At 41.6% G+C, this 14291-nt stretch overlaps 1 protein-coding gene across 1 annotated transcript; it reads left to right on the plus strand.

Moving 5' to 3' along the window:
- Positions 1 to 13227: 13227 nt before the first annotated feature.
- On the plus strand, positions 13228 to 13410 carry DFJ58DRAFT_610983 (uncharacterized protein; the record flags this gene model as incomplete). Its single annotated transcript, XM_041380883.1, has 1 exon — positions 13228 to 13410. A coding segment is annotated over one exon (183 nt), but the record flags the coding sequence as incomplete, so codon positions are not given.
- Between the last annotated feature and the right edge of the window lie 881 nt (positions 13411 to 14291).

Below are 14291 nucleotides of genomic sequence, written 5' to 3' on the forward strand. Positions count from 1 at the left end.
AGGTAAGCTTTCAATAATACACTATATACTATTATATTGTCTTCTGTAATGTGATGAAATGTCTAAAAATGAGGTAAATACCATTGATGTACTGTAGAATATGTCTTTCAATTTGATTATGCTATGAACCTCAGTACCTTGTCATATGTAGTTTCAGAAATTACATGATTAGCTTAATGATAAATATGAATTCAATAATTGTATTACCTGTTACAGGTATTTTATAGGCAGTCTCTTAATCAAGAAAATTGTTTAATTGAACTGATAGACTTCCAACAGTAGAAGATGGAATCATACTATGCTTAACCTCTTCTGCCTCATGTGAGGTGATTTGAGCAGCAGAATTCCTCATGACCATTGAATGTTTCTTCCCTATAAGCAGGGTGAAGGCCCCTGTATATGGCTTAATGCCTCCTGGTGAGTAGATCAGTGTTGCTTTCTAAGTAATACAGGACTGAAGGATTTGAAGAGTGTCTGCTAATGTTATCAACTTAGTGCATATAGATGTGGTAGATATGATGGGTGATACATCTACAGCATATAACATTTTGGGAATGATAATGCTTTCTAAGAGTCTTTTCATTAACTTTCTGTAAATGCCTTTTGTTTGTCAAATCCTTGCCATTTACTAGTGCTTATAGCAACAGTAGATTTTGTCACTTTGAATGTGATGTGTTTTTGTTTGAATCAAAGCACACTATATACAATGTCCAAGCTTGGGAAAAGTTATTAACCTAGTAGTTCCAACATATACCCTAAGTTCCCTTTACATACTACTATGATGTCTAGCTCTTCTAATCTCTTGTTGATACACATGACTAGTTCCAGACCTCAGCCAAATGAATCACTCATCAGTGACACAAATCCCATGACTGACTCTCTTAGCTTCAGCAAATATTGAACCCACTGGGTTCTGTGCCATACTATTTCTCATACTACTATTTATAATTCTGTTAATTGTTGCTGCCCTACCCAGGCTCTTTTAGACACTCAATGCACCATCAGACCCATTGATTTGTCAATATCCCTCCTTCTGACACTGATATTCATGTACTTATATATGAAGCTCACAAAGTTCAGGTACCCTGGTGGGTGCTTCTTCAATCTATTGCCTGGTATATTGTTACAATCTACTTTTTTATTGATCTGTATACTACATTGAACTCAAAACTGACATTCCTATTGACTCAGCTTTGCCCTAGCCTAGAGACTAGGAGCTGCATTTATTGTTGTCACCAGCTATTCTTTTCATCTCGATGATACTTGTAGCAGATACAATATTCTAGGTTGGTGTAGCTTACAAATGCAGTGAGGAGCAGCTTGGATTGTACATGCTAGTGTAAAGTTGAATATAGAACTGTGTTTTCCTTTCCGGGCTAGGCTTATTTACAGGTATGTATTCAAATTTAACTTGGAGTCCCTGTCAACATTATCTTCAATTATCCAAAATCTATTTCAGCTGTTTGCATATTGTATTGCTATCACAATTTGTGTTATGGCATAGGCTTAAGTCCACTGTCTCAAGTATGGCTGCACAAAAAGCCAAGCCATAGATAGCATGAAGAGATAATATGCATGCTGTATAAGTTTGGTTGGATCAATATATCTGGTTATAGAAGGATATTACTTCATGTTTTCAGAAGATAGGTTGTTTGTGACAGAGGCAGGCATACTGTTGTAGTTGCTCCACAGGAGGCATAGTTAGTATATACTGCCTTTAGCAAACTTAGTCCAGTCAATACATGTACACTTGAGTATTATGATATGGACACCTAGATAAAATTACACACAGCTGTGGGCTTTGTATTGGCCATTGTTGAAACATGAACAGATGAAATATGAAGAAGAACTTTAGATGTATCACCACTACAACCTAGAAGACAACATACAATATAAGATGATAATACTCAACACCCTGAAGATCAATGTTGAGCAGTTAGAAGTGGACACATATAGTCAGAAGAAAGAAATTGAGGAGCTTATTCACCTTAGAATTGATGACGACCAGGAGAGGCAATATGCCATTGTAGTCATCAGAGATAAAATCATTGATTGATGAATCATGCTATCTTCTAACACTTCATTCAGAAACCTTAGTTCCATATTCAACATTACTCATTCTATTTTTCATTATTGTACCAAACCTTCTAAACCTTTGGTTTGGTTACTTTGCAGTGCTTAGGGTTACTCTTGTCAACATCTTAATGGTTATGGGCTGATGATTGGTACCATAAATGTTCTGTTACAGAGTGAATGATGTTCATGTATGTAAAGGATGGAGAGGAGAACAAGTGCATAGTGTCAATGTACTGAAAGTGAGGATGTAGGAATGTGTTCAAATGCAATGACTATTCATAGCTGGATGACTGTCTACTGAAAATGAATGATAATGGTTATACTTTGATTACTAATAATGCCAGTAAGACATTTCTAAGCTCTTGAAACTGGTATAATTGCTTAGATATGTCAAGTATATTCTGTATTTCAATCCATGTTTGCAATCGATGAGGAATGACCCACTGTATATAAAAATCTGTGACTGAAGGTATGATGTGCCATTCAACCACTGGAAACTAGAGCAATGGAAGAGACAAGTAAATGTGTGTGGAAAACAATAACATTCTGGTATCAGAGCAGGTTGTGACAAGTAGAATGAGAAGGGAAGTACTACCTGAGTCACAGTGCATCACACATTCACACCCATATGGACATTAAATCCATAAGCTCGAATAAACATTGTTGCCTCAAATTTCACTATTGTTTATACAATCAACCCCATTACATGATTGTGGAGAACAAAAGTAAGTCTTATAATTAGTCTGATTTAAAAGCCAGTGATAACATTGACAATTTGCATGAGATGCAAAGTAGAACAAGATGTATTATATGAGCTTCCCTCTCTTGCTCATTCTAGACATACTAGATACAACCTCACTCTCATAAGCAGCATGCATGAGTAGTATCAATCAAATCTGGTTTGCTTTGCTGCTGCCTGTAGTTCTTTCATGCATGTGTTCCAATCAAGTAACTTGCTTGGTGGGTTCCACTTCTTCATAACCTTGAGTGAGTTGCTGAAAATGATTGAATCAGTGAATTTACAACAATTACCAAATAGTACTACTTACAGAATTACATGTGTGCTCAGTCTGTGGTTGTTCAACAACCATATCATAGATTCTCTCTAGTGTATGTTAAAAACATATATTGGACTTTCTTGAGGCATTACACATCTTGGTTTGGATAGAGTACCTTTGTGAATAGTCAGCATCAATATGGAATGACTTTATGGAACACATATGGCAGTCACATGATAATGAGAGTGATGAGATCTCAGGTTCAATTGTCCCTTAGGAGGGTAGATCCACATCAAAATAATAACTTCTGTAGGGTGGCATCATGTATAAGATAGCAACAGGAATTCAACCATTTTCTGAGCATGTTAACTCCTTCATCTAAATACCTCTCTGAGCAAGATCTCTCTTAATGCCTCATTCATACATAGGTAATATATGTTTCTGAACTTCAGCAATAAAGGATGTTGGTCTCATGCATCTGGAATGTCAATATTATGTTGAGTATCCCAAGGTAGTAATTTCTCATCACTGGGAGGGAGATCTGCAGTAGTGGGTGCATCTACCATACTCGCCATGTGGATAGATAAAAAAAACTTGAAATTGTCTGGAATGATGAAAGAGTTGATGATCCCATTATGGTGTGCAAAGGCACTAGGATCACCTCATGAATTGGAGAAGGCAGGATAGCAATAAGTTGCTGAAATCTGGGAATGTATAATGGTCTGAGGCAAAGTACAAGATCAGCTCCAATTTGGAAAACAACAAAAAGACTCACTTGCAAACTAGATTATTGTCACATCCAATAGCACTCAACACATAATCATATTTTTTTTTCTGAAATGTTCAAGAAGACCTACCATGGCAATCAGCCTGAGAGAGATAAGAGATATAGAGCTTCTTTTACCTCAACTTCAGGCTCATCACCACCATTCTGAATTTTGCTGATAATCAGTTGACACAAACCTGCAGAGATTCATAAATAAATTACATCATCTATAAGTGCAAGAAACATACTAGAACTCTGTATGTTTGATTCCACATTTTTGATATTTTCTGGGTTTAGTAATTCTGGTATTTCTGGTATTGACTAGGGCTCCTGTGGTTCAAAGTTGGACTCCACAACAAAGGACCAGCTACTGTTACATTGTACTAAATGGGTAGGAGGCATGATTTTAAAAGGTAGTTTTCTGTTAGACTATGTTCACACCTTATAAGTGAAAATTGTGGTGTAAGCCAGTGTTTGACTGTGAACTGTGGTTTCCTATTGAAAAAAACCAAACTCAAGTGTTATGAACTGGGATAGTTCCGACATATAGCAAGGCAATAAGCGATGTCAGCTAAGGTCAGTTTAAAGACTTCTACATATGTAGAAGTTTGTAAGACAAATCAAGGAGAGTATCCTCAATTTGAATCAGATTTAGACAATTTAAGATTGGAGTTTTAAGTGAAGGAAGTTCCAGGTAAAACCCAGTAAGATTAAAGTAAAGAACTACAGTGTACAGAGTGGGTTTATATAGTAAATGATAGCTGCTTTAGGGCAGGTGTTCAAATGAGTCAGAGATAAAAGACGAGTCAGAGATAGCAAGAATAGGTCACCTAGCAACGGCTCGATAGCAATTGTAATGTAATACAATGAGTCAAAGATAAGATGAGAAAGTGATAAGTCTAGCGGTGGCATCATGCAGCACATGACGTAATACAAGTAAGAGAAGAAAATGAATAGGGGCGTACTTAGACTGTAACATCAGGCTAGAGTTACATTCAGCAAAATTCATCAAGTCACTGTCAAAGAAGTTGATGATGAGGATATAATATCAGTTAGCAATAATGGCCAGTATTTTGAACCTCAGCCAGGCACAGGCTCAGCATGACATGAAGGGATGAGCATGTTTAAAAGGTATGACAGAGAGCAACATCAAGAGGACAAAGATCCATAGGCACACTTTTGAGAATATGTGAGTGTTTGATCAGTGTGGCTAAGCATATACTAAATAGACAACTCACTAGAAAAAGGTGGGATCCAGCCCAATGGCTTGTCAAAATCCTCAGTCAAACACAGACTGATTTAATTTCTGAAACTACCTATAGTACATTCCAAGCATTGGTCATAATTTGAACTCACTATGTTGATCTAGTGCTAGACTCAAATTTGATCAGAGCTTCCTTTTTATAAGCTGTTATTAGCTGTTGATGCATGACATACACAACTTGGTGAGTCATGTGACACAGTGGGGGACCCAATGAATAATCCCCATCAATGGAGTTCAAACACCAGTGGCCAGCCATGTTGGGACCTGACACAGGTCCTAGATGTCATAGACCTTGATATAACCAAACACATACAAGGTGAAAAGTTGGATGCACAGTATGTGTATTTATTGTGGGTATTATATATCACCCTAGATAGTGATTTAAAATGCCAGATCCACCTGGTGAAGTACAACATATTGTGGTAAATAGATGCATGGTCAAAATGTGACATGACAGAAAAGTGTTTTGTCATCTGTAGGCTAAGTGCACTTCATGCAGCTGACTTGTCCCTGAACTTCAGAAAGCACCTGGACCATATTGATGTCAATGGCTACAAATGTATGTCTATCAGCCTTTGTCATCCTAATTCAATAGCATATTGTAGGCATTTCAGCACATTGTAAATGTTAAGATGGGAATAAAGTGGACTGCTTCTAGAGGCTAATAAGTGACCTAAGATGATCAGGACTAAAGTCCAAAGTAAGTTGCCAAAGTACTGTGAATAGTCATATAACTAACAAGTCATTGGTGATATTATTGTATTGGTAGGTTCTCACTAAGTTACCAGGACTAAAAAACTGTTAACATGCAAAATTCCAATCCCAGAATTGGGGATTTTCCTACCCCTGTTATGGAAATACCTCGAACTCCTGTCTCACCCTACCATCAGATCCCAGCCCCTCTAACAGTCTCTCAAAGTCTTTCTGTTGTTTATGAAGCTTTCAATGTTCTTTTTAATGACTTGTGGCACAGAGTGTCTTACTCAACCAATATTGCCTCTCTCCAGTTATGATTGATTGCATTCATATAGGAATTCTTCTTGTGCTCGATCTCACACCCCTTGACAACCCCCCCTATTTTCATTGATCTCACTCTCTAATGTGTGTCCTCATTATCACTCTTTCTCTTCTGCACATGTTGCCTATTGGGATGTTCTCACTCTCCAATGTATACTCCTCATTATCATCACTCTCATTCTCCTACATACACTGGGTGTTGTGGATATTCTCATTTCCCCATTGGATCTTTCAACAGTTGGAGATCATATTAAATGCACTTACATTACCAGAGTCCCATTTGTCATTATAAGTTTACTTTGACTCTAGTGCTAACAATACAAAACTTACTTTCATCACTTATAGCACTGTTTCCCCACCCCTGGTACCTCATCCCAAGATCTAATCTAGGTAGCATTAGCTGTTGATACTGGAGCCTTGTTATACTAGCTCTCTGACCCTATGTTAGGCATATCTTCTTCATCATTTCAGATGACACTCTTAGATTGGATAATGAGTCTCGCCCTTCACAATGCAACCATTCACCATATAGTTATTACTACAAGGTCCCTCACAGCTTTTTGTTCACCTACATATGTGTATTTTCCATCTGTGGATTGGGAATCTTGAATTCCATGTCTTGCACTTTATCACTTACAGTCAGTTGGTGGTATCTAAGAAGACTGAACTATGACCGCATCTTTAGAGAGCTTAATACTTAGATGTGCTAACCTGGTTTTTTGACATCCAATATCTCACTCAAGGCCTCAATTGGAGACTTTTGTGTATCCTAATTAACTTGTCAGCCCAATGCATGGTCCCCTAATCTCCTGGCCTCCCTATCTCAATGCATTGAGCCAACCTCTTGTTTATATAGCTATACACACCTTCAAACATATGAGTGTTGAGTCTAGGCCCTTTTATGCCTTCCATATACCTAATGATTTCTTACAATGGGTGGTATCCTATGCATATTGCTTTACAGTATAGACCACTGACTCTATTATTTGCTATGCTGTTGGGTCCTTTAACCAATGCTTATCTATAAAGTAAGGAGCAACGGTGTGGGAAGCATCTCGCCAGCTCGCGTGGCTTTCGCATAGATACACTTAGATGCGCTTAGATTCACTTAGGAACGCTTAGCTCGCTTAAACCTCTTTTAGGAAGACTTGCGTGGTTTTCTCGCGTGGGCTCGCTAAACAGTGAGAAAAAAACTTGCAAATTGAGAATCAAGAAATTTCGAGAGGCTAAATTTCACTAAGTCCAAAAATACTGCCAAACGCTGTCTTACTAGGATGTGAAAGGCAATAAAAACACCAAATTTCACTTACCCTCCACAGTCAACGGTTCAGACAAATACCAACGGTTGATAACGTGGTCGTTTGTGGGGGTGCAAATATAGATTGTGTTCTCCTTGAGCAAATTTACCAATGACTAAAAAAAGGGGTGAGATATTTGGGAATCTCAGGAACAATGCCCGTTAACTGGCTTAATGCAGTACTTAGGGTTCTTCAGGGATAATGATGCGACAGTACGCAGATTACGGAAAGTTACGTGAATTACAGTGATACGTGGTGAGTCAGAGCGATATCTCTGGGATACTCCTTATTCTCACAATCAGGGGAGATCAAACTAGGAGTCGGATACAGTTGAATCAATCAAATACTTGGCTTCGAAACCAACCTTTCTGCTGCTCAGGATCTCACAATGAGTAATGATGCAGTCCAGACTAGAATACACCTTCTTGATGTAGTCTTAAGTGGCCAAGCTCTTAATATTGTTGACTAAAGTATAAGTCCTATTTATCGTCCTCAATCGTTAAAGTACGTGGATTTCTCCCCACAGAATTGATTTCCTGTGTCGTAAAGAGAATTGCAGTGAAACTACACTAGACGACTAGTAACCGTGCACTAGCTAGAGTAATTTAATGTGACTTAGAGGTGGCCTCAGGTAGTCAGAACGTCGTGGGAAACAGTGACAAAAGAGTGGAGGGAATAAACTAATATTCACTCAGTATTCACACAGATATTAAGGGGTGAGAAACTTTCTGAGAGGTACGCAAACTCTCTAAAAAGGGATCTTGTTATTCAAAGAGGGAAACTATGTCCCTTTATATACTACTCTACAGGTGGCTATGCAACTACTAAATATGGAATAGTGACTCATAATGACTCCATGTGACTCACTATGACTCAGTGTCCAAATGTTCACTTAGAGATTACCACTATTTCGGAACTGTCCAGAAACTATGACTAATCATTAAACAAAATGCAGATTACGTAAGAAGATTGACACTGCTCAGATGATGACTGCGCAGATGTTGAGATGTTAAGATGTTAAGATGAATATGGCTCATTAGGTGGGAAAATGTACAAGAAAATCCTGAAAGGTGCGGGAATGTGCTTACTAATGAAAGGATAAGGTTTTTAATACAGTTTGTTGACTGTGCTAAGTACGTAATATGAATGATTAATTCATGTAGCTATGAAAAACCTTCAAGAAAATTATAGTAAACTGTAATAAAGCCCTAAGACATTAGAACTGCCTTTATTGGCAGTATTAGGTTGTACGAGAGTATGTTATGTGTCCGTGATCATGTACGAAACAGGTTTCGTGCGTGTCAATGCGATATAGTGGACAGTGATCCGCACGCCTACTGCACCGCGGGCATAATACTGGCAAACAGAGTGGTTTTCCTACTATATGGGAACAGCATCGAGAATAACAAAAGCATAACATAATTTGGTTACACAATTTGGTAACACAATTGATTACACAAATAACTACACAACTTGGCTGCTGCTTTTGATTAGAATTCTCGAGTTAAATTGCCCTCCCTGCAGCCAAGTGTAATAAAGTGCAATACACTTTTAGTGGGTTTCATTTCTTATCAACAATGATAGAAATTGACTTATCAATGAGTTCAGGCAATCAAATTTTGCACTTGCTAGACAACAGTTTGAATAACAAATATGGATTAAAACTTTCCTATACGGTGAGTTGCTAATATATATTTGCTATGTGCAAGGTGCATTATGCTAATGCCTGCACCTATGATTTAGACAATCACCACAGATTACACCAGAACGTGATCAACAGTCTCAACGTGAGCATGATAGACTCGATCGACTTCAGATGACTTTGCCTACCAGATGCAATCGCCGCCATGCTGCTCATAATAATCAGGACAGGCCTCCACCTCCTGTACTGCAGCCCAATTTCATGCCAGCTAATGAGCCATGAGCAGTGCATGTTTTCCAGCCATTTGGTTGGCAACCCCCCCCTCACTTTCCATATCACCCACTACCAGTGGGGCAATATCCTGGCTTGCCACAAAATGCCATTGCACATGTCCTGCATGCTCATCGTCCTCCTCCTGTTAATCGACCTCCTCCTGTTGATCCTCCTCCTCCTGTTAATCATGATGCAGTCTTGAATGAGCGAACAAATACAGCTAGAAATAATAGACTTCGCCAGCGTAATCTTCGTCAGCAGCAGGAGAGACAGGAGATAAGACAGCAAGTGCAAGAGGAGCTCATGGCAGCTAGATTACAGCCCCCACACGTACCTCATATTCCTAATGAGCCTATTCATCCCACACCTCCTGCACCTCCCATGCCTCCTGTATATGGCCCTATCCATTATGAGGGTGAAGTTGGTCCTCACAACTTCAACAATCCCCTCCACTATTTTGCACCTGATCCTGTACCACCTCTACCTGCACTGCCTGAATGTGGCAATATAAATGACCATGACTAGCGTCAGAGACAAGCACAAGAGGCATTTCATCGAGAGCAAGTCCAGCGTCAATTGCAATGGCAAGAAGGAGAGCGTCTCCTTAGAGAAGTCCAGGAAGACCAAGCAGTCTTTCACTTGCTGCAGCAAGGGGGACACAATGCTCATCAGGCTCAGCAGCAGCTAGACGAAATGATTGCTAGACATGCTCAGGATTATCGCCGCAAACAGCAGCAGGAAGCTGAATTGATGAACAATCCTCTCCCCAATTTTGTGCCTCATCCTGCACCACCTTTACATGCACCGCCTGAACCTGATTATAATCAATTTAATATTCAGTTTCAACATGATTTTCAGGCAGAGCAGAATGAGCGCATTAGACATGACTTGCTTCAAAGACAAGCACAGGAGGAATTTCATCAACAGCATATCCAGCTACAATTGCAGCAGCAAGCTGAGCAACAGCAGATGCAATGGCAGATGCAGCAGCAATTCCAGCAGCAGGAAGCTGAGCAACAGCAGATGCAGCAGCAATTCCAGCAGCAGGAAGCTGAGCAACTGCAAACGCAGCAGCAACTCCAGCAGCAATTCCAGCAGCAGGAAGTTGAGCAAATCCATAGACAGGATCAGGATGTTCAGTGAGCAGGTCGACAGGAAGAGGAGCGCCAACACAACCAGGAGCAAAGAGTCCATGAGCAGGAGGAGCGTCTTGAAGAGGCACTACGTGAATATAATGATCCGGTGTCTCAAGAAAACCATAATGAAGACGAGGGAAGAAAAAGAACTCAGGAGCGCCAACACCGCCAGCAGCGCGAGGAAGAGGACAAAGAAAATATCATCCAGATGGTTCCAATCCCTGATGGAGGTCGACCGTATAATAAACCTATCGAAATTCATACTCTTGGTCCTCTTAATGTAGAGTGTCCCAACTGCTGTGCAATGCACTTTGAATGCGAAAGACTCTCCAAATCCTCCAAGCGAAACCCACACTTTGGTATGTGCTGCTTGCAGGGCCAGGTCAACCTTCACCCCTTTCCAGCATGGCCACGCGAGCTGCAGCAGGCATATACAAACTGAACCTTTGTCGCCAAGATTCGGCAGTACAACAGTGCTCTTGCATTAACATCGGTTGGTGTCAATATCGAGCATCAAGCTTTTCAAGGATCTGGCCCGAATGCTTTTCGTATCCATGGATCTCTCCATCACCTCATGGGCAGTCTTATACCTCCGGAAGGCCAGCAGCCTTCATATGCCCAACTCTACATCTATGATCCTGAGCAAGCCACAGAAATCCACGCCACCTGCCCTGGAAATGAAGGTCTTGATCGTGACACTCTCAGACAGCTCCATGATATGCTGTATTGAAGCCATCCCTATGCTCATCTCTATAAGCAGGCTTATCAGGTCATGCGAGAGAAGCCTCCAGAGCAGCAGACAGATATCCGTGCACGCATTCATTTCCAACAGGGAACAGATGGTCGAAGATATAATCTCCCTACTGCCAATGAAATTACTATGATCGTTCCTGGAGATGGATCTGAGGAGGTGTCCGACAAACGTGATATTGTCTTGCGACTTCAAGGCGGTCAACTTCAGCGCAATCAGTCAGCTCAGCCACACATGCTCAACTCTTCACTATATTCTTCTCTTTCCTTCTGGCGAGGAGGGCTGGCATCTTGACATCCCTCTCAATGTTGATGAGGGCGGACGTCAACGAGCAAAAAAAGTCACTCAGTTGCTATATTATGCCTATCGCCTTCATCCTTGCCCAGCTTGCCTAGACTACAATAACATCTTTCGTGGTGGACGGCTATTCCAGCAGTATGTGGTTGATGCTTGGGCCTCCATAGAGCAGAGCAATTTGAACTGGATCAGGAACAATCAAAAGCGGCTGAGGGCAGACTGCTACCGAGGCTTAACGGATAATGTTGTTAATGATGGTGTGGATGATCTGGCTCAGACAGGTCGCTCCATTATTCTTCCCTCCTCTCATACTGGGAGCCCTCGGTACATGCACCAGCTGCTTCAAGATTCCTTAGCCATTTGCTGTGCCTGCAAGAAGCCTGATCTCTTCCTAACAATGACTGCCAATGGGAGTTGGCCTGAAATCACTGAGAATCTCCTTCCAGGTAATAATTCACATTTGATGCACTGTTTATGACTTCAGCCTGACAATTTTCTTATATAGGTCAGAGTGCTGTGGACCGTCCCGACTTGGTGGCTCGTGTATTCTATCAGAAGCAACAGGCTCTTTTGAAGAAGGTTCGTAAAGGCTACTTTGGAAAGGTCACAGGTTTGGTGTACACCATCGAATATCAAAAACGTGGTCTGCCTCATATGCACCTCCTCATCTTCCTGGAGCCAGAAGATAAGATCCGCACTACAGAGCAAATCGACTCCTTCATCTCTGCCCAAATTCCTGACAGAAATCTCCATCCACAACTCTATCACGCTGTGGAAAAATACATGTTGCATGGTCCTTGCACCACAGAACATTGCTTGGAGAATGGACAGTGCAAAAAAAACATTTCCCAAAGTCATTCTGTCCCCAGACCTTGATGAAGGATGATGGCTATCTGGAGTACGCAAGACCTGACAATGGTCGCACCATCCAAAAGAACCAAGATGTCTTTACCAACAAAGATGTTGTTCCCCACCCCCCACAACTCCTGGTGGAATTCAACTGCCACATCAATCTGGAAGTCTGCGCCTCTATCAAATCTGTCAAATATATCCACAAGTACATCTACAAAGGAAACGACCGTGCTACTTTGGAGATGAGAGGAGCAGTGGATGAAGTCAAATCATATCTCGACTCCAGATATATCAGCTCGACTGAGGCTGCATGGCGCATCTTTGAATTTTCAATGCATCTCGAATGGCCCTCTGTCTACCACTTGCCAGTCCACCTCCCAGATGAACAGATGGTGTTCTATGACCCTGAGGATGATGCCCAGGATGTTCTTGAGCATGCAGCAGCCAAAGACACTTGCCTCACTGAATGGTTCAAAGCCAATGCCAATGAGAACTTGGTGGCAGCTGGAGCTAATGACCGCCTCTATCAGAATTTCCCCTCAAAATTCGTCTGGGCCAAAAATGCGTGGAAGATACGCCAGCGTGGAATGGCCATCGGAAGGATGTATGCTGCTGCACCCAGCTCTGGAGAGCGCTTCTACCTGAGATTGCTTTTGACTGTAGTGAAAGGTATGATGTTTATGACAATTGTTATCAATTCAACTCACCATATTTTTTAAGGGGCCACCTCCTACGAGCACCTTCGGACATTTGATGGGATTGTCTATGAGACTTTCAAGGAAGCATGTCAGTGCAGAGGTCTGCTTGATGACGATAATGAATGGATCCAGTGCTTGCAGGATGCCTCTCATATGTGCACTGGACATCGCATGCGCGATCTCTTTGCTATCATCCTGCTCCACTGCAACCCTACAAGCCCCGATGACCTTTGGAACGGCTTCAAGGAAAATCTCTGTGATGATCTGCGCCACCGCCTCACTCATGTTCCATTCAACATTCCTGACCCTACAGAGGAAGAGATCCATGACTTTGGTCTCTATCTTATTGATGGTGTGCTTTGCAAAAATGGAAAGTCTTTGGAAGTGATCCCTCAAATGCCTGTTTCTCAAATGGCAGCAAGATGGGGGGGCCATGGAGGGCAATCAGCTCATTGCTGAGCAGCTTCAGTATAATCCGCAGGAACTTCAACAGATTGTGGAAGTAGGAGTCCCTTTGCTCAATACCAAGCAGAGGGTGGTCTTTGATGCTGTGGTCCATGATGCAATGCATCGCAATGAGGAAAGACCTGGACATGGATACTTTGTTCACAGTGCAGGTGGATGTGGCAAGACATATCTCTGCAAGCTCATTGCTTCAAAACTACGTGCTGAAGGCAAGATTGTCCTTTGTGTGGCCTCCTCTGGAATCGCTTCCCTCCTCCTAGGCGGACGTACAGCTCATTCACGATTCAAAGTTCCCATCCCCATTCATGAGGACAGCTCATGCAACATAAAGAAAGGAGATGTTGGCCATGAGCTTCTCAAGGCCACCTCTCTGATCATCTGCGACAAAATCCCCATGCTCCACCGACATATTCTGGAATGCCTCGACCGCACATTACGTGACCTTCTGAACGTCGATGCTGATTTTGGAGGAATAAACATTCTCTTTGGAGGAGACTTCAGACAGACCCTGCCAATAGTGCCTCATGGATCCAGGGAGCAGATAGTGGGCGCTACCTTTTGCAGATCTCGCATCTGGCCAAAGCTTCGTATCTTCCACCTCAAGAGAAATATGCGGCTTGGTCAAGACCCTGCCTCTGATGAATTTGCAAAGTGGCTCCTTGAGATTGGAGCTGGTAAGGGCACAGATGGAAATGGAACTGTGACCCTCCCTAATCATATGCGCTGCGCCAACAATGATGTCCAGTCTCTCATCAATG

Source organism: Suillus subalutaceus (assembly GCF_016647625.1).
Source record: "Suillus subalutaceus strain FC151 chromosome Unknown DFJ58scaffold_194, whole genome shotgun sequence".
Taxonomy (NCBI): domain Eukaryota; kingdom Fungi; phylum Basidiomycota; class Agaricomycetes; order Boletales; family Suillaceae; genus Suillus; species Suillus subalutaceus.